The 26,296-nt window shown below is 36.1% G+C and overlaps 1 protein-coding gene across 1 annotated transcript in view; it reads left to right on the top strand.

Moving 5' to 3' along the window:
* LOC145981467 (uncharacterized) overlaps positions 1–21,205 on the top strand; it is a 328,223-nt gene extending 307,018 nt beyond the window's left edge. The window contains exons 3-4 of the mRNA XM_083114698.1: positions 18,770–19,002; positions 21,119–21,205. Of these exons, the coding sequence (XP_082970824.1) occupies positions 18,770–19,002; positions 21,119–21,205 (320 nt within the window). The remainder of the gene's footprint in view (positions 1–18,769; positions 19,003–21,118) is intronic.
* The last annotated feature ends 5,091 nt before the right edge of the window (positions 21,206–26,296 follow it).

The following is a 26,296-nucleotide window of genomic DNA, read 5'->3' as shown; positions in this document are numbered from 1 at the left end:
AGTGGTACGTTTTTTCTCATCGCAAATATTTTGAGACTCCTTAGTAGCCGGTCAGGTATAGGTACGTTTTGTCGCGTATTCAGGAAGTGACGTTTCTGTAACCATGGTGATGTTTTGATATTGGTTCTGCAGGAAGAATTAACAATGTTGTCTGGTTCTTTTGAGGAGAGAATGTGAAGCATTATAATTGCCTGTCTGGTTTATTGAACTTGAAGCAATTGTAATGAAATGAAGCGAATTCTTGAATCTTTCTCGTACAAGTACACAATGGGTAGTAAATGCTGTTAGTTCGTTTCCAATGGAACCTAGGACTTCTACTACCAGGCCAAGTCTGTTACGTTGCATTCTGATCAAAAGTATTCTGATGTTCCGGCTTTTGTGATGAAACCATTTTTTTGCATCATTCGTAGTCGTGGACGTTTATCTGTTATACATAGGACTCGGAAGTTGATATTTTTTCTGAGCCTTCAAAAGGATGCTAAACTCTGTTTCCCTTCAGTTTGTGAAACAGAAAACTTTGTTCTTAAAAAACTAAATATGCTGACCAAGGCAGTAATTTATTTTATTAAAAACATAAACTAACGTAACGTTTCAACCTTCTAGCAAGGTCTTCTTCAGACTCTGTATCAAGTACAAAAGTAACCAGATACAACAAAAGGGCATTATATATACACAAACATTACTCCCTCCAGACTATTTAGAAAGTTGTTAGGAACTTTCTCATGCTAGTGAGAAAATGGAAGGAAGCCAAGGAAATAGAGAAGAAAGGTGAAGAAGACACAATGAACTGGAATGGGGGACTGAAGTTAAACAAAGAATGAAAGAAGATGTTGGAAAGAGTGGAAAGGACAAGAGAGAAAGAGGAGAGGAGAAGGAAGAAAAATGAAGGGAAAGAGCGTGAGATTAAAAGTCCAACCACATTCTATATGGAAGTAATTGTGTTTAGCCTTTTAGGTGAAAGTAAAGTTGTCGAGTGAAAGTCATCTGCTAGAAAGTTCCTAACAACTTTCTAAATAGTCTGGAGGGAGTAATGTTTGTGTATATATAATGCCCTTTTGTTGTATCTGGTTACTTTTGTACTTGATTATGATTGAATTATGATACTCTAACGATAATTGTGTACTGCTTCAAAGACATTGACAAATATTAATGAAATAACTATTTATATTTGTGGTAATTTAGGACATACTAATTTTACCCCTTTACCCAGTCCATTTTAATGCAAGGATACCTTCGCAAATATTGAATGAAAAGTTTTCATCAAGTGCAATTCTCCATTAAATGTTTGCGCCGATTCATTATACCTTCGTTTTCTTTGTTACAAACAAGTATTTTTTGCACATTACATGTAGGAGGAGAGTTTCATCTACATTTCACACACATTCTCAAGAACGAAAGTTTATAGAGTAGTGGTTACCGTATAGATTGTCAACCTGATGGTCGTAGGTTCAATCCCCTCCGGTGGCAGAAAATTTCCGTACGTTTTAGATCATCCCATTGTGTTCATTGTCCAAGCAGTGTGAAACGCAATGATTCTGTTTGGAATTAACGGTGGGAGGGGGGGGGGAGAAATGTTAAATAAAAAACCCTCCATTTCAACAAACGGAGAAGTGGAGAAAAATTGGACAAATCTTTAAATATGAAAATTACATTCATGTTTTTAGTGGTATAATCGCAGGTAGAATTAAACATTTTACGTGGCAGATTTTATCTCGCTCTGAACTCAGCTAAAAGACACTTCGCACCGATCTAATACATTCTCCAATTAATTTTAAAATATTATTGAATGTTTCATGTCGATATTTGATCTATGCATCAATTCTTGAGGCTCAGACGATATTTCGACAAATACCTCATCTCTCCTCTCGTCTCCTTCCTCTTCTCTCCTCCTTCTTCTCTCCCCTTCTTCTCCTCTGCTTATATGTCATATCGCCTTCCCTCCTGTTCTCGCCTGTTGTCTCCATCCCATTCTTCTCCACTTCTCTTATCTCCTCTCCTGTCTTAGATTTCCGACTCCACTGCACTCTTCTCCTCTTCTTTTCGTTCTTATCATGTTCCCTCTTTTACTCTCAACTCCCCTCGTCTCGTCTCCTCCTCTCCTCTCAAACTTTCTCTTCTCCTCTCAGCTCTTTCCCTCCTCTCTTCTCCTCTTTGCTCCATTTTCCTTATCTCTCCTCTCATATTTTCCCTTTCTCCTCATTACTTCTCCTATCCACATCTGTCCTATCTTTTCTCCCCTCCTATACTTTTCATCTTCCCCTTTCGCTCTCTCTTCTCTCCTCTTTTCCTTTGTGTAGACTCGTCAGCGATGAATTACTAGAAAATCGATTTTCTTTCTTTCAGAAAATTGCGACAAGTAATACTGATATTTTTTTAGAGTTTTATACAATAATACTTGGTTTTATTCCTTTCGCGTATTTTATAAATATCTATTGTGCATATGGCAACCCTGAAATTGAGCTTAACTCTACACGCAACCCACGAGCGCCTCACGTAATTTGGGTTGCCTAGTTTAAAATGTCGTTGTCCTAAAACTTTTGAGAGACACTGTACGTAGTGCATCTAAAGTTTTGTTCAATAAATTTATTTCTACGTACGTTGTACTGTACAGTATACGTATTAACTTAAAATGATGGTACACTGGATGTCATTATGTCTCAGTCTTGCCACATGAAGGGAAATTTCCCTTTTGCAGGGAAATTCGAACAGAAATTTTAGCCAAAAGGGAATTTAGATTAAAAATACCACAATTGCAGGGAAATTTAAGGTCATCTGACTACATTATTACAGTTTATGTTAACTTCGAATTTCATATCTACATTTTTTATGTTATTTATTTTTCTATTCGCTCCTTTAAGTTTATTGTACGTTACTTTTATGCATCTTTGGATAAATAGTAACGATGAGGATTAATGCTTAAATAGATTCCTCACCAGGATTCAAACCTGCGACATCTGGTCAGGACGTGATGAAACTGAAATGTGAATTTTTTTTTTTATTCTAACGAATAATTCCAACACCACCACTAATAATGCAACTACTACGAATTATTATTATTATATAATTTGATTAGGTGAAGGGAAAAATCGGTCCAAAAAGAGAAATTTTGCCCCTTGGAAAGGGAAATTGTGCCCTCATATTGTGGCAACACTGGTACCGAGCCAACGCTAAGCCAATCCTTCTGTCAAGCTCGACATAGTTTGCCTTCCTCCTCTTCGTGTCCATGCGAAGTTCTGCCTAAACCTGTAAACTGTCGTAATATTCCGCATCTTTTAGCAATATCTTTGTCAACTCGACTGCGTTTGGTTAGGTTAGGTTAGGTTAGGTTGCGTCGCGTCTCACAGAACATGGAACTCCAAGCATAGGCATACGCAGACCCTCTGATTAGGGGGACAATTCCTTGATGAAAGTTCATTCGGGAAAGAAAAACCTCATTTTATCTCGCTCTTTCATTGCATTGATAGGCATATAGAGCATTCCCTGACATTCGCTACGAGACTCGGCGGCGCTTGTCTTTCCCGGTGAACGGACCCGCGACAGTCGGTAGAGTCTGCTATTAAAATTAAAGTTTCATATTGTGTACTAACCTTGAGTACAGAAGGTGTTGAAAATGATGCTGCTATGACCTTAATACGACATTTTTCCTCGGCGTGCTGAATAACACAGTCGTGGTCATTTTTTAAAAGGAAATAATGAAAATGGTTTTAAATCTTTACATCACAAGTTACGAGAAATTCAAGTTTAAAATTTAATATGTTTGAAATTACTGGCACAATAATTGTATTCACTTTTGAAAATATAAGGAAAATTACCAAAATCAAGTGTTAACGAACGATGTATTTAAACAAAATTAAACAACTGAGTTTAAAAAGTTCATACATAAATTCAGTACACACTCATTTATATAATGAAGCATAAACATTGCATTATGATAACATTATACATATTTGTAGTTTTTCTTCACGTTAATCACATTAAGTCAATTTATTACCACGTAGAAATAATTTCATTCCTGCGAAGATTTTTACGAGAAAATCGGCACGTAACGCTCGATTGTCACGAAGTAAAAATCGAAGACAATAATGTATATTTGTAAGTTCAATAGATATTTCAATTTCAGTGTAGACAATTATTCATATTAATAAATTAGGCTTTTGCATTTTGTAGCTACATGCATGTCGATAAATACTTATCTGTAGGTTCGTCATGAACACAAGATGGCTGCCATTTAACGTCCTTACGACCGGTCACTTTTTAATGTCCTATTCACTTTTAAGGTTCTTCACGGCCTTTCTGAAGATCGAAAAACCGTTACTGCTCTTTTTGTTACAATATTCTCACATTTCTTGGACAAAACTTGTTTTTATATAAAAATATTTCCAATTTTAGGTCTCCGAAATATTTAGCGACTCCATACTCGTCGTCGGTGATCTTTTCGATGAAGCAGTGTATCAAAACTCACACTGTTACAACCTTAAGCACAGAATACAAACTTGTTATAATTTTTCGAGTGACAAATATAGAATTGTACAGATATTATGCATGAAAATGCTTGTAAAATAAATTAGATACAATAAAACATATATTACAATATTCTATCACATGTTTACGTATTTTCTTTTTACCTTTTACAGTTATTTTAAGTTTTACAATTTTGGTGGGAAAAAGGTTATTTACGCACAACTTAGATTTTTCCCTATATGTGAGTTGGCTATGTTTCCAATTTAGGATTACTTCACAACATTAGGATTACTCTTCAAGGCGCTCATTTTAACAAATCGTAACTTTATCGTCGAAATTCTGCCAAAACTTATTTCAAATGGTTTGTACATGTTAGTAATACATATTAAATACATGTTCGTACCCATATACTTATGAATGAGCAAGTATAAGCTGTTGAAACCAAACATAAGTGCGATTTTGCATAAATTGGCAATTCACGGTAAGCACATTCTTGATACATCACAAACCAAATAACATCGCTGAATTATAAAAATATTTTAAATGTTTGAAGTTTACATATGTACTTCGATTATAACAAAGCCAAAGTGATGTAAATTAATTTTGTACAAATATAAACCACCAAATACGAACTTAAATCGTAGATTTCAAGTGACAGAATAATTTTATTTTTCACATTACGATTGTAGTCATTATGATACCGTCATACTGGCGCCCAATGGGCTTACCCACGCCAAACTATTATTTACAATTTTATAAACTTGTAACAACTTTTGAAATCAACATATGATGTGTTATTTGCAAGAAAACAAAAATTGCTAAATGAAAAGAGTACCAATACAATACCAACATTATATGGCAACATGCTTATAACCTACATATTAATAAACTTTAAAACTTTGTGAAGCCAAACTAATTATAAAGACAATTGTATCATGGCACATTATATTGCATGAAAAATGAAGTTCAAACTTCAAAGTTATGGTGAACTTAAATTGCAAATCATATATTATATGTCAAATTAGAAACCAAAGAAAAGATTAATACGTTAACACATTTGTAGCTACATCATTACTAGTAGAGTGAGCTACAAAAAAATTATACATCAACACCTTAGTTAAACGAATACAAAGAATATTATTATTTTAACCCATCGTTTATATGAGAGAATACTAACAAACTTCACCACTCATAATATGGCTACTGTACCAAATTATTTCTAATCTTCACCATTCAAGATACATGGTTACTGTATATTAATTTATTGTCAATCTTCACCACTTATAATAGAATGGTTACTGCTTAATATTTTATTGTCAATCTTCACCACTTAAAATAAGATGGTTACTGCTCAATAACATTGACAAACAAAAAAAAAATATAACAACCAGTTCAATACTATTCTGAACAAAAACTTTGTTGATAGGAAATTCACACTGCTGTGGACGTGAGAAAACTTTCGATTGAAAATTAAATCAGTATTTTAGAGTTTACATAATGTCAAAACTGTGTGCACTATGATTTCAAGTAGAATGACCATTTACCAGGTTACTAATTAAGCAATCAATATCCCAAAAAGCCAGGTCCTATTAAGTATGCGAAACATTTCATGAAGTCAATCTTAACGTTCCAGTACAACTCATCTGCCCAGTACAAATAATGTCTTAGTAGTTTAACCAAAGTATACAAAAGAAATTGCTTGAGTAAGGTTTCAACTTGTGAGGAAAATGTACCATCCAATATTCTGTGCTAATAAAAATATAACTACACTCTTAAAATAATTCACATTATAACACTCTTCATATTATGTTTCATGAGTGGCACTATAGGACTTACTTATTGCCTTTACGTGAACCAACTCACTACTCTTTTTAAATAATTCATATTACAACACCGTTCACATTAAGTTTCTTGAGTGGCACTATAGGACTTACTCATTGCCTTTTACGTGAACCAACTCAAAGTTTTCATGCTCTATGGCATGTCAGCATGTGCAACAAGCTCGGATCAACTCATGGATCTCTTTGCTTACCTTTTGCAACATACTGTGAGTATTTGATTCAGCTTATGAAATCAAATTACTCAAAATTTGCACATTAAAATTAGCTTCTGGATTCATGGTACCATTTCCTAGGTGTTATAAACTAAAACTTGAGTAGCTTGTTCTTTGGACAAATATATGTGAAATTATATGCTAAGACTGTTCAACTAACAAATATTGCTAAAGTGTGACTTTGATGCACTGAATTTGTTTTAAATTTTATTAAGTATCTCACAGTCCATAAGGTAAATCCTAACAACTAAATCTAAATTATTACTCTAATAAAAATGTATTTAAAGTACGACCATTTATAGGCCAACCAAAGAAAAATATTGAATAACTATAAGAGTTACTTAACACATTAATATTTTTATACGAGGTGTACTACCAATTTTAGGCCCACCTCATTAACACTGGACAACCACAAGAGTCATCAACCTTAAAATATTTTTCATTTCATGCACAAGGTATACTACCACTTACGGGCCAACCTTTAAAAGCATGGAATAACTACGAGAGTTTTTTAAGCACATTATAAATTCTTGTACGAGGTGTACTACCGACTTTGGCTAACCTCAATAATGGCAAGTTTGTTTCAAGAACAAACTGTACACACATCTGTAATGACAGATGAAGAAACATCATCCTTTTCTCGCATTGATGCTTCAAGGAGATTTTGCACTACATCTTTATGTGTGCTACTTGCATTATGCAAAGTGTTCAACCAAGAAATTTTCTTGTCTTTGGAACATTTCCATAATTTTACATGTTCAATAGCAATGTTTTCCAGAAGAATCCCATCACTGCAACGTAAGGCAGATATACGAGAGTCACCAAAGTTTTTTATACATAAGTATGGACCTTCATACAGAAAACAATATTTTTTAATTGGATTATCATCCATATCTCTTTGTCTATTTCTGATAAAAACAAGATTTCCAGAAGAAATTGATATTTTATCTTGTTGCTTACTATTTAATTTGTTTAACTTATTGGATCTAGCTGCATGACTTTTAATCTGAGCCATAAGCAGTTTGTCATTCCATGACTGATGTGTACTATCATCAAATATGACATCTCCTATTTGTAGGTTAGGTTCCTTATTTAACCTTAATTCTATTGGAGCGAAACCAGTTTGTGAGGAGATTGTATTGTTTAACCAATGCAAAGCCATGGTCATTTGCTGTGGCCATTTAGCATGGTTATCTGTGCACAATACTCTCATTAAACGGTTAAGTTCCGAATGATACCGTTCAACCATGTTGGATGAAGGATGGTAAGGTGGAGTAAACATAAGTTTGACACCATATTCTTTCATTTTGGTATTAAAAAGACATGAACAAACTGCGGTCCATTGTCAGAAATTATTTTTTCTGGAATACCAAGATGTACAAAATATACATGGCACAATTTATTCAGTACCATAACAGCATTACTGTTTGTCACTGGATATGCCACCAAATACCTGGAAGCTGCATCCAATATAGTAAATAAGAAGCGTTCACGTTTAGGACCCATTGTGAATGGACCTTGTAAGTCAATGAACAATATTTTCCCAGGCTTGTCGGTAATGTGTACTTTGGCTAAATGTTTAGATGGATGCTTGTTCGGTTTAGTACGAATGCATAAATCACAGTCTGCTACATATTGTTGTACATCTTTCTTCATACCTTTCCATTGGAAGTATCTATATATTTGAGAAAGTGTACGACTAGCACCAAAGTGTCCCGATAAGTCATGAAATTTGTTCAAAATTGAACCTACTAATGTAATTGGAATACAAATTCTAATTTTTTGAATGTTATGAAAGTCTCTAACACACAAAATATTGTCCCTTAGAAGATAACGTTCATTCCAAGTCCTATTTCTTGGATTATTATTAAGAATTGAGGAGTGCAAAATATACTGCTTAATTTCCTTCAATTCTTCATCCTTTTCTTGGGCTATTATCAAATCTTCTATATCAATGAAAGGTTCTACTATTTCCTTAAATTGCAAAGAATTTACATGATACAAAAGGCCTTCTTGCATCGGAAATGTTCTACTTAGAACATCAGCAATTATATTTTCCGACCCTTTACAGTATTGAACTTGGAAGGAATACTGTTGTAATTGTACAAACCAACGAGTTAAACGTGCATTCCATGTGTGCGCCGTTTCTAACCAGGTAAATGATTTGTGGTCAGTTATGATAAAGAAATGTCTGCCTTTTAACAGAGAACAGAACTTATCAATAGTAAACAATATGGCTAAAACCTCCAACTCTGTAGAAGTGTATGATTTTTCATAACTTCTGAGCAATCTACTCACGAAACCGAGAGGTCTAATAATACCATCTATCATCTGATAGCAGTATCCTGCAACACCTATTATTGATGCGTCGGTTTGAACATAAAAAGTGTGTAAAAAGTTAGGAAAAGATAAAAGTACTTGTTCACTAACTTTATCTTTTAGTGTTTTAAAAGCTGTAGAAGCTTGGCCATTCCATTGCCATTTCTTACCAGCCTTCAACAAGTCATACATAGGTTGTGCTATGATGGCATAATTTTTTATGTATTTGCTCAACCAATTAAAACAACCTAGGACTTTTTGCAGTTGCTTAACTGAATTGGGCACAGGCAAATTGACAATGGAATCTACATACTTAGGATCTTTCTTATACCCCTGCGAAGTAATAATGTGACCCAAAAATTTAATTTCTGATCTACAAAACTCACATTTTTCAAGTTTCAACGTCATGCCTGCTTGCTTCAATTTTTCAAGAACTGTTCTTACATGCATTATGTGAGATGCAAAATCCTGAGATTTTATGATAACATCATCAACATAAACTACCACGAAATCTCTACAGTCCTTAAGCACACGATTTAACGCATCGACGAATACAGCTGTACCATTTACTGAACCAAATGCAACTCTTTTAAAATGATATAGGATACCGTCGAACATAAACGCAGTATATTTTCTGCTGTCAGGATGTAGATTAATTTGCCAAAAAGCATTCAATAAATCCACCGAAGTGAAGTATTTACAATTTTGGAATTCTACCAATAAGTCTTGTATTTTTATGGGATGCACTTGAATAAGCTTAACATGCTAGTTTACTCTTTTGAGATCAACACATAAACGGATACCTCCCCCAGATTTAGGAACTACTAAAAGTGGAGACAGATATTCTGAATTAGACAACTCAATAACATCCCAATCAAGCATGATTTTTATTTGTTCACGTACTTGATCTCTATAAGCAAAAGGTATAGGATAATTTTTGCCTACAATAGGTAGATCTGTATCTAAAACCATTTTGTGAACGTAATCGTTACACAAACCAGGCTTATTAGAAAATATTTCTTGATATTCGAGTAGTAACTCTATGAACAATGTTTTTTGTTCGTTTGTAAGCGAATCAGCCCTATTCATACAATCTTTAAACTTAATGGATTTTTCCTCAAAGCCATTATATTTATTGACATGAGAACATTCAAAATAACATAAATTTTTACCATCTTCAATAATTGGCATGAAGTGCGCGAAAGTGCGTTCTTCATCGGAGCCACATGTTATTGTTTGATCTTTAAAATTTAATGATGCTTGAAGTGCATATAACACATCTAATCCCAAAATGATATCCACTTGTAAATTGTGAACCACCAAAAACTGAACGTAACATTGCAAATTACTTATTTGAATGATCAGTTTAACCATACCTAATACTTTGGTCTTCTTATTACCATAAAAATCCACCAATCTCACATTATCCGCAGGTGTGAGTCTGGGTCTACTGGCCTTAATATTTATTTCTTTCCAAATAGTATTAGAAAGGAGGCTTATTTCTGCGCCAGTGTCGCAGAGAGCAGTATAAAATTTATCAAATATTAAAACTTTTAATTTTGCAGTAGGAGTGTTACTGCTGAGAGCATTAATTGGTGTTGGAATTTCTTTTGATTCATATTCATCACTGTTATGAAATTCTTCCCATTTCCCTAGATTAATGTTATCAGTAGTGGGATGATTAACTTGACCTTCATCACCCACTTTAAAACAAAGGTCGCTTGTTAGTTTTTCCGCAAAGACAAAACGTTATCCTCATCGGGATAACATTCAATGCTGTTTGCATCCCTAAAATGACTAACATTGACATTGTGCACAGTAGCTTCCACTTTTACATCTCTACTCACTTTATCATTAGATGTACAAGGTGTACAGCCAAAGCCCATACTATACAAAAATTGTTTAACCTTAGTCATACCCGAATAATTCCAATGTATCATATCTACTTTGCCTTTGGTCGGGTCACCAAGGAATTTCTGGTACAAAGAGTTATCTATGCAGTCATTCTCCATGAAGAATAAAGGCGCTATATAGTATACTTTTACTTTAAACTCATCGTGAAGTGACATCAAATACAGATTGAAATTATTCCATGTCTGCCACAATTGTTCATGAGGAAATGACATATATTTAGGAAGAGGTGGCAAACACAGTATCGAAATCTCAGCACATCTAGATTTCAACGTACTCATGAGTTTACTGAAAGACACTTGCATTTGTTCCAGGCTACGTTTCCTAATTGGTGCCTATCATTATTAATATTTTGTTTGAAATTTTCGTAACACTTAACACACGTTTATGAAGATCTTCAATGGTTTGTCCCGAGACACACAAACCAATGAATCTGGAAGCAGTTTCATTTTTGTTCCATCTATAACCTAAAATACTGTTAGCATACCTAACTAACATACTGTCACCAAGTAATTGATGATCTCCTAACTTAGGAACGAACTCACCTAAATCACAATGATGATCATTATTTATTTCACTTGAGTGTGCATTATATTGAGCTTTGGGAAAAGGAGGATTTTCAACCGCTTTGATGCTCAAGACACCTCCTGTATCAGGAGCATCTAACAGTTTTCCTGCCTCGAACCAAGATTTACCTTTCTAGAAATTTGATCATTTTTTACCCATGTCCTAGCATTACCATAGGATTTACGAGCAGATCCTACATCATTATTACACCCTAAGTTTCTTATCTCTTTTCTGTTCGACATACTTTGGTTATTGTGCTCCTTAATCATAGATACATTAGCTATTTTAGATTTATACTTCTGGTTACCATAAGCTTTACTAGAATCCATATACCTAATTGGATTGTTTTTTAAAGACTGAAAATTTTCTATGGCCTGCAATGTTTGTCTCAGTGTATGAATATTATTCACCACCAAGTGTTCACTTATTTTGTAAGGTAACAACGAAGACAACTGAGCAATAAGATGAGCTTCATCAGCATGTGGTTGTATAGATTTTAGTTTTTTGTAATTCTTATTCGCTAACTGCAATAAGTTCTCCTTACTGTCTTTATCATAAGGTGAATTTAGAACTTTAGTCAAATTTACAGATTTCCATCTATCGTTTTGATAATGGGATAAGAAATCTGTCTTAAACTCAGGATAAGACTTAAACTTTGATTTATTTTCAATGTACCAGGTACGCGCACAATCTGTGAGTAATTTAGGTAAATAATTCAAATATTCACTCTCGTGAACATTGTAAATTTCCAGGTTTTCCTCTACCTTTTCTATAAATTCAGATGGTATCATATCTGAAGAAACACCATCAAAATGAGGAAAATGCCTCAAATCTTGTGGTTTAATTATTGGCTTATACCTAACCTTTAATGTATCTCTCGACGGATCAACTTCCGAATGTTTAACATTTGAAACATTTGTCGGAGGAGTCATCTTAGATGTATTACTTACATGCCGTCCAACTCTACTAGTTGACTTGTCATGCTTTAACTTATTTCGTTCATTAGCTAGTCTAGTATTACAATACGGACCATCATCTACGCATGTACTATCATGATCTGAGTTGACATCACAATCAGTTTCTGAATTAGAAATTGCACCAGAAAGATGCGTGCATTTACCATAGTTATGTGGAACGTAACCAACACTAGGTCGACTTACACCTTCATGGCTTTCATGATTTAGATCAACCTGTCTAGCATCAAGCTCATGAAAAACACCCTGCTTTGAATTCCAATTTCCATTCTTCGATGTTATATTTGTTCTGACCGTAACAGGAGTCAGTACTTTATTGACCATAGTTGTTAAACTAGACTCGATCAGTGACATAGCCTTTCTAATGTTAACATTTAAGTAAGAAACTGCACGATCATTCAACATGTCACTATTTGGAGCACAATTAACGTATTCTAGACAATCATCATCTTCACTACGATTATTAACATTAGGTGGAAGTTTGGATGACAGAATGACGTGACTTACGTCATCGGATTCGTAATCAACATCGCTCATATCAAGCTGATCACCCCTAGCTATCATATTCACAAATGGTCTATTCAACTGTAATTGATCTAATGCAGTATGTACCTGTCCTAAATCCTTCCTAACAGTACATAAAGACAGATCATTCTCCTCACAAGCCCTAAAACATTTCTCAAACTTCAAATCAAATTGCCTTGACAGGTCTTCGATGGCACTTGCGATTTTGCTATCAAAATCGTCAGCTAATGAAACCAACCCCCCATTGACCTTATTGTCAAGGGTACGTAAATCTTTAACTACCTTGTCATTTCTTACTATACATTCATTCCTATATTGACCCATTTCAATTTTGAGATCTTTAAGCTCCTTAGTATGAGCCTTACTTGCTTCGGTTAGTGCATGCAAAGCTGTGTCAATTTTGGTATTATGTGAATTTAGCAACCCCACAATGTCCGTCAGTGTGACATTTCTTTCAACAATTTCCGTCATTGCTTATAGGCTATGTTGAAACAAATTTAGTAATTAAATACGTAAATACACAAATTGAACAATTTATAATCTAGTATAATCAAACATCGACTTTTATGAGACTATAAAAGGCAGTAACTTGAGTTGCAGTTATTTTAATAATGACTGAGACTAAATGAGTCTCATATATCTAATATGAGACGTTATATTAGATGTGTATTTTTAACAATTTACCTCCTAAATTAAGAGACAAGATGAGTCTCACTAATCTAATATGTATGATGCCAAGTGAGACGATGAATACATTAAACAACAAGAGACATAAATGAGTCTCATCAATCTAATAATAGGTACACTAATATTTTAACATCATCATCTTACAGATGGAAAATGAGTCGATATAATTTAATATTATTGAGACAAAATGAGTCTCATAATCTAATATGACCTTAATACGACATTTTTCCTCGGCGTGCTGAATAACACAGTCGAGGTCATTTTTTAAAAGGAAATAATGAAAATGGTTTTAAATCTTTACATCACAAGTTACGAGAAATTCAAGTTTAAAATTTAATATGTTTGAAATTACTGGCACAATAATTGTATTCACTTTTGAAAATATAAGGAAAATTACCAAAATCAAGTGTTAACGAACGATGTATTTAAACAAAATTAAACAACTGAGTTTAAAAAGTTCATACATAAATTCAGTACACACTCATTTATATAATGAAGCATAAACATTGCATTATGATAACATTATACATATTTGTAGTTTTTCTTCAGTGGCCGCGGTGGCTCAGTCGGTAACGCGTCTGACTACCATGCTCAAGGTCCCGGGTTCGATCCCCGGCCGGTTCAAATCCGGGAAATTTTCTAACGGTGGAAGCGGCCCCGGCGCCTACCCAGCGTCGAATAACATGGGTACCTGGGGGAAACCCTGGGGGGTAAAGGCGGTCAGGGGCGTGATGCTGATCACATCACCCCCATTCACGACCGGATCAAGAAAGTGTGGGGCGTTACCCCCACACCCCCTATACGCCTTCATGGCGTGGTGCAATGCACAGGGGAATACTTTACTTTTTTTAGTTTTTCTTCACGTTAATCACATTAAGTCAATTTATTACCACGTAGAAATAATTTCATTCCTGCGAAGATTTTTACGAGAAAATCGGCACGTAACGCTCGATTGTCACGAAGTAAATAATGTATATTTGTAAGTTCAATAGATATTTCAATTTCAGTGTAGACAATTATTCATATTAATAAATTAGGCCTTTGCATTTTGTAGCTACATGCATGTCGATAAATACTTATCTGTAGGTTCGTTATGAACACAAGATGGCTGCCATTTAACGTCCTTACGACCGGTCACTTTTTAATGTCCTATTCACTTTTAAGGTTCTTCACGGCCTTTCTGAAGATCGAAAAACCGTTACTGCTCTTTTTGTTACAATATTCTCACATTTCTTGGACAAAACTTGTTTTTATATAAAAATATTTCCAATTTTAGGTCTCCGAAATATTTAGCGACTCCATACTCGTCGTCGGTGATCTTTTCGATGAAGCAGTGTATCAAAACTCACACTGTTACAACCTTAAGCACAGAATACAAACTTGTTATAATTTTTCGAGTGACAAATATAGAATTGTACAGATATTATGCATGAAAATGCTTGTAAAATAAATTAGATACAATAAAACATATATTACAATATTCTATCACATGTTTACGTATTTTCTTTTTACCTTTTACAGTTATTTTAAGTTTTACAATTTTGGTGGGAAAAAGGTTATTTACGCACAACTTAGATTTTTCCCTATATGTGAGTTGGCTATGTTTCCAATTTAGGATTACTTCACAACTTTAGGATTACTCTTCAAGGCGCTCATTTTAACAAATCGTAACTTTATCGTCGAAATTCTGCCAAAACTTATTTCAAATGGTTTGTACATGTTAGTAATACATATTAAATACATGTTCGTACCCATATACTTATGAATGAGCAAGTAAAAGCTGTTGAAACCAAACATAAGTGCGATTTTGCATAAATTGGCAATTCACGGTAAGCAATTCACGGTAAGCACATTCTTGATACATCACAAACCAAATAACATCGCTGAATTATAAAAATATTTTAAATGTTTGAAGTTTACATATGTACTTCGATTATAACAAAGCCAAAGTGATGTAAATTAATTTTGTACAAATATAAACCACCAAATACGAACTTAAATCGTAGATTTCAAGTGAGAATAATTTTATTTTTCACATTACGATGGTAGTCATTATGATACCGTCATACTGCATTCCTGGCATCTCCGAAGGAAATTGGCATTTACACGTGCAAGTTCGTCTACTGTAAATCTCCCGATTTTTCGTACAATACTCTCTTTTAACTCACGGATGGTGTGCGGATTGTCTTTGTATTCTTTATTTTTTAGATTTCCCCATTTTCTTTCCACTTTTATTCAGAACTGACCCTGTTACTCTAAACTTTTTTACGAGGTTTAATATAGTGGTTCTATGTGGAACGGGAACACCAGGAAATTTCGTTGCAAAACGTCGTCGGACTTCTCCACAATCCCTGTTTCCGAAGTAACACTCGACAAGATAAATCCTTTGTTGTAATGTAAACTTTTGTGGTGCCATATTAAGCCACAATCTTCAACACACGGACACGACACATCACAACTTCCGAGGGAGGATTATACTGGCGTCAGTCTGCAACGTCAACAGAAAGGTAAAGGGAGCGAAGGCAGGGAGAGCGAAAAAAAGCAGACTGTAGCGTGCGACTGTCGCGGACCCGTTCACCGGGAAAGACAAGCGCTAACGCCGGGCCGCTTGCCGCCGAGTCTCGTAGCAAATGTCAGGGAATGCCCTGTACAATGCAGCAACATAGAGGCACCAAACGGAATAAACAAATTGTCTCTGAAATGTGCCGCGCTTCCTTTCCTCCAAACAGTTCATGCACACTTAAAGATAAAACTGTTTAGCAGCAAAAGTCTGAAGTATTTAGTAGTTATAACTTCTCTTTCTGGTAATTACAATGCATTACAGAAAAAAAAATAGATAACATGTTTGGCAAATTGAAAGCAATATTGATTTAATATGGCACAAAACTTCATGGGCCGCCATGGCATTCTTTTACAACTTTTTTCATCATTTCGGAGCCCAGGGCCAACTCCCGCCGCCTCCTAGCTACAGCTCTTAACTTGACAAGACTGTAAGAAAAGCAGATATTGCGAGCCACTCGAGCAAGAAAATTTTACGAAATGTATTTTTATTTGTATAAAACTTGATATCGAGGGAAGGCAATTGTCCCTATGTCCCCCCTGCAGGTGCTCTTGGCCGTCTGGAAGAAATAATGCAAGATAGACGTGAAAACAAATTCCATCTTGAGTATCTTTTTGTCCTGCTACTCTTCGATTCTACTAGTCTTGCTTTCTTTTACCCCAGTGTTGCTCCCCTAGAATTGATTTTCGTCCAAGTTTGGGAAGGGAGCAATACGAGTATAATATCGTTTAACAACGGCGATAAAATTCCTCTACACTAAATTTCTAGGTGAAGGTGTAATAATGTAGGGACATAGACTTCTGGAAGGGGGGCAAGGATGGCCACACCTTCCCTTAGAAATCGAATGTAAACTTAAAAGTATATATTTCACACTTATAATTTGAATTCAGTCATAGTAATTTACATTAATGAGATAATTTCAAACTCAAGTAGCATTTTTTAAGGTGCAACACTATTATCGGCGTAATATGCCCCATGGAATGATACTTTGCTTGTCCCTCTGTGGAAGAAAACTGCGGACGTCTATGATTAGGGGGGATAGCAAGTGCCTCCCTGTGCGCACGCCTATGACTCCCAAGAGCTTGCCCACCTTGTATTGTGGACGGGAGGAGTGGAGGTATCTGTGAACTTGGAAGAGTTTCAATAAGACTGGACGTGTCACGCTCCTCCGGGGGTCTTGGTCGGTGAATCGGGAAGGAATTCAGGCAGTTTGTGAATTGGGAATCTGTGAATATGCTCTTTTGAAACACACTCGTATACTATTCGACCGCGGAAGACTGTGCTACAGTGTTGCCAACCTGTCGATAAGAAACAGTGCTGTTTAATCTGCGAAATTATGTTAAGTGCTGATAAATTGTGCTAGGATCTATAATAGTAATTAATAGGACTCGGATAATTATGCATATTGCATATGGAAATGCATATTTAAGGATTTTTAACTAAAAATGCATATTTCATATGCAGGTGCATATTGTATAAAAATAATTTGATGTGCATATTTTTGTACCCACAACCAACACCGAGCATATACTGTATTTATTTCTCTTCTCCTCGCTTCTCTTTTCTTTATCTTTTCTGTCTTTCTTCCTTTTTCCTGGATTGTATGAAATGTGGCAAGTACGTCATTCTCACCTCAAAATTCTGCATGCAAGTGGACAACGTGTGGAAGAACTGGAACGATGTGTCCGACTGTGTTGCCCTAAAATACAGTCCACTTGTATCGTGCGAAGTGGAACGTGTGTTTTCTGAATATAAGACTATTCTAGCTGAAACAGAAGGAGTTTCAAGTTCGAAAATTTGAGACCTTATGTTTTTATCAAATGCAATCTTGATCTTGATCTGTAATGTAATGTATTGTATTGTCATTTAACGCTGAAAAAATCTGTGTAGCGAATGAGCATTCAGAATAATGCATATTCATTGCCTGGCATGTAATGTTTCATAGTTTGTAATATACAGCATTTATAAATTAAACTAGTTTTTCGAGTGCATATTTTACGCTTTTTAGAGCATATTTGCATGCATATTTTGTGTTTTTTAGTGCATAACTATCAGAGTCCTAGTAATTATTAATAATTAATTATTACTATTATTGATAATTAGTGATAGGAATTCATTATTATGATATGATTTGGAATTATTGTAATTTTAAGTTATGCATCTACTTTCCGAGATGCATTCAACATTTAACGAGAGATAGTTTGATGTTCCGAGTGAAGTAGGCTCCTATTTTAATGTGTAAGCCAGAGGCGTTCATGCGCATGCGTCAATTGTTGGAAAAAGGACAGCTTGCTCTGCGACGACATTAATGAGCATTTCTACATTCTAATTTCTTCATATAGGAGAAGTATTTATTTTACACGAGAGCGCTCAACTACGCTTATATTACATTTCTTGGATTTGAAGTGAAAGAAAGTAATAATCATTTTCCCACAATTGACGCATGCGTCACTTCAGATCAAAGAAATGTAATATAAGCTTAGTTATACTTCTCCTGTATGAAGAAATTAGAATGTAGAAATGCTCATGAATGTCGTCGCAGAGCAAGCTGTCCTTTTTCCCACAATTAACGCATGCGCAGCATGCGTTCACGAGACGCTTCTGGTGTAAGCAGAGTCCCGATCAGCTTATCCGGGCGAAAAATAGGCTTACAATGAAATAATGATCATTGATTCTTCCAGCTTTGTTTCACCCTTGAACCTTTTCTTCCAGGGACATGGAGCATGTCCTCACACACGCGTCACCTCCATGTTGGCGCTGGAAGTTCTTCCTCCGGTAGCAGCGACTCTCGCCAACGACGCAAGTCAGGTGACGACATACTGCACTCGTCTCCTTCCCGGAAGCCTGCTCTGTTCGACGCCTTCATTCGACCGCGGTCCAAATCGGACGCATCGCGGGCGAAGAAACCCACCACGATCATCAGCCACATGAAGAATGCAGTCCACGTAAGTAGCAAACGCGTACTTCTCAACTTCATTTCAAGGTCATTCCGTGTAGTGTTTCCAGCCCCAAAGTAAATATAAATACACAAAATAACCGGAGAATATTTTCAAATTAATTTTAAGGCTTGTTAGGCAGTTAGGTTTAATATCTAACGCTGTCTTTCCGGTAAGGAAGTCGTACGTGAGTAGCTTAGGCAGTTAGCTTGAAAGTGTCTCGCTGTCTCCCCGGCAGGGAAGTCGTACGTGAGTAGCTTAGGCAGTTAGCTTGAATGTGTCTCGCTGTCTCCCCGGCAGGGAAGTCGTACGTGAGTAGCTTAGGCATTATCTTGAATGTGTCTCGCTGTCTCCCCGGCAGGGATGTCGTACGTGAGCAGCTTAGGCAGTTAGATTGAATGAGTCTCGTTGTCTCCTCGGCAGGGAAGTCGTACGTGAGTAGCTTAGGCAGTTAGCTTGAAAGTATCTCGCTGTATCGCACGTGAGTAGCTTACACTGTAAAAAAAGAAGCCGTAATTTTACGGTGACCTCACCGGCAGCTCGGGCGCCAGTGGCGTCACCGTAAAATTACAGTGGTTTCACCGTAATTATGAACAAAATTGCACCGTAATATTACAGAAATTTCACCGTTCCAGTTACGGTTCAAGTACTGTAAGTGATACTGTCATTTCACCGTAATTATACAGAAAATTTCCCGTGATAGCAACAGTGAAGGATGCTATAATTTCACCGTAATTTTACAGAAAATTTCCTGTGATAGCAACAGTCGGTATTTTGCTTTTCTTCTTTTTTCATTGTAACAATATCAATAGCAACATACTTTTAATGGCTTAAAACTATATTCTGTGTTATTTTCCACAATGTATTGCATTTATAAAGGTTACATGTTCATGGTGACTAAAATCACTTTGACATTATAAATTTAAGCCATTGAAATACATTAGCTAAGCTTTTCTATAATACAGTAGTTTGCAAAAAAATATAATAAATCACAATATATAATACTTACTTGTAAACCTGCAATGTACATTCACTAGTAGTATCCATGGTAGGAAATATTGAAACCTGTGGGCAGTGGGGATTTTACTTTTCTAGTAGTAAGTGTAAATCAAAGCCTGTTTGAGTCATTCTCACTTCAGAACACTCCCTTAAATCTACACAGATTAACCATACAGTTGAACTATTAACAAAGTGTGAGCACTGTAGATAAATTTTTCAGCACTGAGACTACTCACACATCAAAGCAGCAGATACATGCTTCCTGAAAGCATAATGCATAATATTCAGTTTTAAAACACAAGCAAAGAAATGAAAGAATTTATACTCTAATAACATACCACAATTTTAGTGTTCATCTCGTGTTTTAAAATGAATAGCATGATATATCATGCTTCCACCAAGCACATAGGTGCTACTACAGGGCATAAGTTTCATTATTGTTATTATTGATTGAAACCTAGGATTGTAAGTTTCATGCTTACCAGTGTTTACATAGCAGTGAAAAATAGGACTGGAAATATGAAAAGAAAAAAAATAGACACACAAATACACCATCAGACACACAGTTATTCCTTAATATTGTTGGTTTAGATTGATTTCCAGTGTTAATGTAGCAAATTTATGTTATTAATCAAGTGTAATCAGCAATTAAAAACACAGCAAACTGAACCTCCTGAAGTTAGAGCAGGTAATCAATCATTAAGCCAAATTAGAAACTGGTAAAAAGTAGGCCATTGTGTGGCTTAATGGTTAACTGTTCTCACTTCACTAGGTTTGCTGGATATCTAAATGGTGATTTTTATTGGGATAGATATTAATTAAAAATAATAGATCATGTAGAAGAAGCAATCTTTATTTCAAAAGATATTGACAAATTCCATTGTTATATGCATCCTTCATATTAGCCTGGAAAGTTGTTCTTTGCTGAGTGATGGGTTCTTTGCTTCAGTTACCACCTGAAATTATAAGAAGATCATAAAATAAACAAAGATGCACACAAGAAGTATATTCTTTTGCAAAAAGTGCAGTAAATTCCTAAATTCCCTAAATTTAGCTTATGAGGACAAAGCAAACAACAAAATGTAAACATTACATGCAAATTGCTTCCGTTTCTTTTACACTGAAGAAACTGGAAAATGCAGACACAAATCTAGAGTGTGATGGGGAAGAAAATTTGAAATATGAAACTCAGTGCATTATCCTTGCAAAGTGAAATAATTACATCTGAATATAGATTTGAGAGGAGGGACAGCAAAATAAAAAATAACCCTAATATAACATTTAATAGTGGATGTGCAGTACTAATAATTCTTGTATAGTGTTACAAATGTAGTCGCAGACAATTCTGGGTTGCAACACATTATCATCTCCCAGGCAAATGAAGAATTTGAATTTGAAAGAACATGCTAATTGCATGCATTTCTGTCAGAAGTGTGCACGAGGCTTGCACAGGAACCTAATTCCAGTGTGCAGGAAAGAGTGGGGGGGTACATTCTCTGTGGGGTATATTCTTTAGCCTAAGCCTCTTGTACAGCGGGATCTATGAGTATTACCATGCAAATTATCCCTCACCATGTTCCTGCACTTTATTTGATCCAATAAGAGCTTCAAGAATTAAAAGAAAACTCAAAACAAGCTGTTGACAACTTCTACACCAGCATACATAAAAATCCATTGCTTAAAAACACATAAGAATGTAGGAGAAAAATTAATGAAAATAGTCATGGATCCCACTGTACATTATGCCACTTTGTAGATCAATTGCTGAGAAGGTAACAATTACCTCTCCGGCATCTCCCTACGTAAATTGACTGTAGAAAATCAATAATATTTTTTTCTTCTCATAAATTAGATACATGTATAATTCTTTACACAAGAGTTCATTTGAAAAGTTTACGTATTCCTGCTTCAATGAAATCATAACATAACTATACAAATGTACGAACAATGGCTATTTCCTTCAATAATGGGAACAGAGATATTTTGCTAAAATAAAGAACTTAAAATTAATTAATTCATTGCATACAGTATTTGTGAAAGAGAAGTTAGATTCACTGTCTTGAACGTTCTCTTATTTACGGGGAAAATTCTGTAGAATGAAGCTACGGTCAATAACCTGTAACTTATACGAAGTAATCATTGTAAAGTAACGGCAATTTTTTACAGTGTAGGCATTATCTTGAATGTGTCTAGTAGGGGCAAATAGAGAGTACTGAATCTTCTTTTGGCGCTCGTGGCGCTCGCGTGGCGCTCGATCGCCTTAATGGATTTCTCTCGTAAGGCGCAGTGTTGCCAACTCTTACCCGAAAAAAATCACCAAAGTTTTTGGTCTAACCTAACCTAAAACAAGGAGCTGGCAACCTTTTTCTCGCAGTGTTGCCAACACTACACCCGAAAGTAAAGCTCGGTGGGGCTTGCCTTGATGGTTTGCTCTTGTAAGGCATAAGCCCTATTTTCTCCCAGTGTTACCAACATCTTACTCGAAAAAATCACCAAGGTTTTTTTGTCTAACCTAGCCTAAAGCAAGGAGCTGGCAATCTTGCTTGAGGCTTGTTTTACAGTGCATAAAGCAAGGTTGCCAACCTACTGGTATTTTTGCCATAGCCTTTTACAAAAAAAAAGAGAGAGGGGAGAGAGAGAGAGGGAAGAGTTAAACAACCGACAGCCTACCTACAGCTTTTTTTGTCTAACCTAACCTAAAGCAAGGAGTTGGCAACTTTGCTTGAGGTTTGTTTTACAGTGCATAAAGCAATTTTTGCCAACCTACATATACTGGGCAAGGAGAGCCGGCACTGCCGTAAAAGAGAGAGAGATGGATGGATGGGAACACTGCACGGGTTCAACGTCATCAAATAAAAATCGCCTTAATGTTTTTTTCTTGTAAGGCATGAGCTCCATTTTCTCGCAGTGTTGCCAACATTTTACTCGAAAAAAATCACCAAGGTTTTTTTTTGGTCTAACCTAGCCTAAAGCAAGGAGCTGGCAATCTTGCTTGAGGCTTGCCTTACAGTGCATAAAGCAATTTTTGCCAACCTACTGGTACTTTTGCCATGGCTTTTTACAAAAAAAAGAGAGAGGAGAGAGAGAGGGAAGAGTTAAACAACCGACAGCCTACCTACACCCACTCTAACCTAACCTAACCCAACCCAACCCAACCCAACCCAACCTAACCTAACCTAACCTAACCCACCCTAACCTAACCTAACCCACCCTAACCTAACCTAACCTAAACTAACCCACCCTAACCTAACCTAACCCACCCTAACCTAATCTAACCTACTCTAACCTAACCTAACCTAACCTAAAGCAAGGAGCTGGCAACTTTGCTTGAGGCTTGCCTTACAGTGCATAAAGCAATTTTTGCCAACCTACTGGTACTTTTGCCATAGCCTTTTACAAAAAAGAGAGAGGAGAGAGAGAGGGAAGAGTTAAACAACCGACAGCTGCCAACACCCACCCTAACCTAACCTAACCTAACCTAACCTAACCCACCCTAACCTAACCTAACCTAACCTAACCAGGTCTAACCTAGCCTAAAGCAAGGAGCTGGCAACTTTGCTTGAGGCTTGCCTTACAGTGCATAAAGCAATTTTTGCCAACCTACACACACTAAACAAGGAGAGCCGACAACAAATATGTACTGCCGTAAAAGAGAGAAAGATGGGTGGATGGTAATATAGTATGTGTGTGCGTGTGTGCGTATAATATGTAGCATTATTAACTAGAGTGTGTTGGCAATTTACTTACAACTAAAAAAAATAGAGATGCCAACTTTGCTGTAAGATGAAAAGAGAGAAAAACTTATAGCTGGCAACAGTAATGAGCGAATACACCATATCGTAATTTTCCAACTCCGACAATGTTTATATATCGTGACCTTTGTAAACCTCTCTCTCTCGGGGGAACGATGTGCCACACACACACACACACACACGCGTGCGCGTGTATTGTGACGCAAGCAAACAGACAAAATAATAATAATTGTTGTTTTTTAGGATTCCTGGCCCCCATAACCCCGCCAGGAGTGCGTGGTGCCCAACCAAAAAAGTAAAGGTTTTCCCGTACGACCTTCGAACGTAAAATTGATTGACGTGCGGGCGAATCTCTTCCGGAATGTTTTTCAATTTGTATATTTACCTGTGCATACTATTTATTATTAATTTAGCCGTGTTCTGTTTGGCGTCCATTTCGAGCAGTTTGCCCGGCGGTAAAGTCTTATTGTTTTTAAATTTTTTGATTTTTTACGCAAGGCCATGATCTTGCGTATGCACGTGACATTGAGCGTGTCTCGTGAAAAATACACGTGAAGATCAGCTTTCGTACAACCGGCTGGATTTGTAACGCTGCGATAAACATTAACTTCCGTACCGGGCAGAATGCCTGTTCCGGCGGCGTGGAATTCGCGCCACTCCCCAAGTTCACGTTGAAAGGGGAGAGGCCGGCTGCGACCATGACGCTCGGGTAGAGTGACGTAAAGTCCAATGTCAAAATAATCTCATTCTCTGTTCTGTTTTTGAGTGCTACGTTTATGTGAGGGTTACGGCGTACGTAACCCCCGACCAGCTTGTGATGATACTCGAGATACGACTGTGGGAAACACAAATATTGCTTGTTCTGCAACGCTTCGCTGAAATAGTAATGCGAGAGATGCCAGTTGAGTTTGTGCCCTCGAACCTGGTCCGCGTGCAACACGCTCTGGCAGCACAATTTGGGTCGCCCTAAACTCAAGAGGCCTAGTGAGTTGGCAATACTGACACGACCTAGTTTTTGCTTATATTGTCGCCGCAACCGGATGTTTTTTTTGTGTATATTGGCTGCACTGCATCCTGTTTATTGCAAAAATAATCCACAGTAAATTGGATATTACAAACAACACGAGTCCGAGTTTTGAAAGTGTAATGTCTGGCATCGAATACCCAGTGACTATTTCTGATACATCAAAATTCGAAACACGAGCACGAGATGCAGAAGAAAAACGCTTAATCATCAACGTGTATTCCTATACGTTGGATAAACATGTCGTGCATCCCCGTCAGGATAAGCGATGTCGACGATGATGATGCTCGTGTGATTAATCTTCTTCTAATTTCAAACGGCAGTGTTCACTATTACTGTCTCAGGAATGTTATGCGCTTCCTTTTTTCTCTATAAAAAAGAGAGATTTGTGTTGATTGTTTGGTTAAAAAGAATTTCCTAATTATTTGTTTTTTGTCACAAGAATTGTTTGAATTTCAAACATTCCTAAGTGTTTGCTTAAAGATTGATGCATTAACCTGTTAAGAATGTCATATTAATAATACCGGCTCGGAAATGTCATGTTCTCTTCCTCTATAGAAGGTCATATAAATGTGCTAATTGGTTGGTTAGGGGGGATTTTTTGATTAGTAAATTGAGGTTATAAATATGTACGTATAAAGGTTTTGCTAATATGGAATGCTAAAGCTTAGTACTTGGCTCTCTCAGAGATTCGAATTCTATTAGGTTAAACAGCATGGAAATTTCACAGCAAGAATTCTCATATTTACTGACGATATTCTTAACAACCTGTGTTTTGATTCCACTACAAAAACTGTATACAAAATATGCAGTCCCTAGACTGAGATGGATGAGGCTTATGAACCTCGACCTATACAGTTGTACAATCTGGCAATGAATAGATGTTGTTTTTTTATTAAGCATAGCAGAGTGTTTTCGCTTATTTTAATATCAGGCAACAATGTTAGAAAGTGCCCCCAAGAATAAAATTTAAAATCACTAATGTGATATGAACTTTTTTACTTGTGTGTATTTGAATATGAAAGTAAGGTATTTTGAATAATTAAGGGGGACAATCACAAGTAAGCTTGCAATGGTATTGGGAGGTGTCACGAGTTCAAATTTTAGACGATTTCTGTTAATCTGCTAAGGCGATATCAGTACGAAAAAATTTGTAAAAAAGAAGAGGCTAATGGCAACGATGAGGATGAATAATGATAATTATGATGAAATTGATGTGTGGCACTTAGAAAACAAAAACTTCAAAGTGTATTGCACCAACAGCTACAATTGTCCCCCTCTCCTCAAAATACAAGGCAGTTAACAGAGGTGTGTATATTTGTTGGTTTACGAGTCTGAGGGCTTAAGTTAGTATATTCACTATAGCTATACATATTAAAAAAATGAAATGACCTGAGCAATAAAATATAACAATACCGATTCTGGCTTTTTTGTCGGATGACGTAGTGGTAACGTTTGTTGCAATCACACCTCTGATGGTGTATAAAACTTAAATGTTTTGCATAACATGAAATATTGTTAATGGGAA

Source organism: Lepisma saccharinum, chromosome 29 (assembly GCF_977018435.1).
Source record: "Lepisma saccharinum chromosome 29, izLepSacc3.1, whole genome shotgun sequence".
Taxonomy (NCBI): domain Eukaryota; kingdom Metazoa; phylum Arthropoda; class Insecta; order Zygentoma; family Lepismatidae; genus Lepisma; species Lepisma saccharinum.
This window is presented reverse-complemented; position numbering and strand designations above follow the sequence as displayed.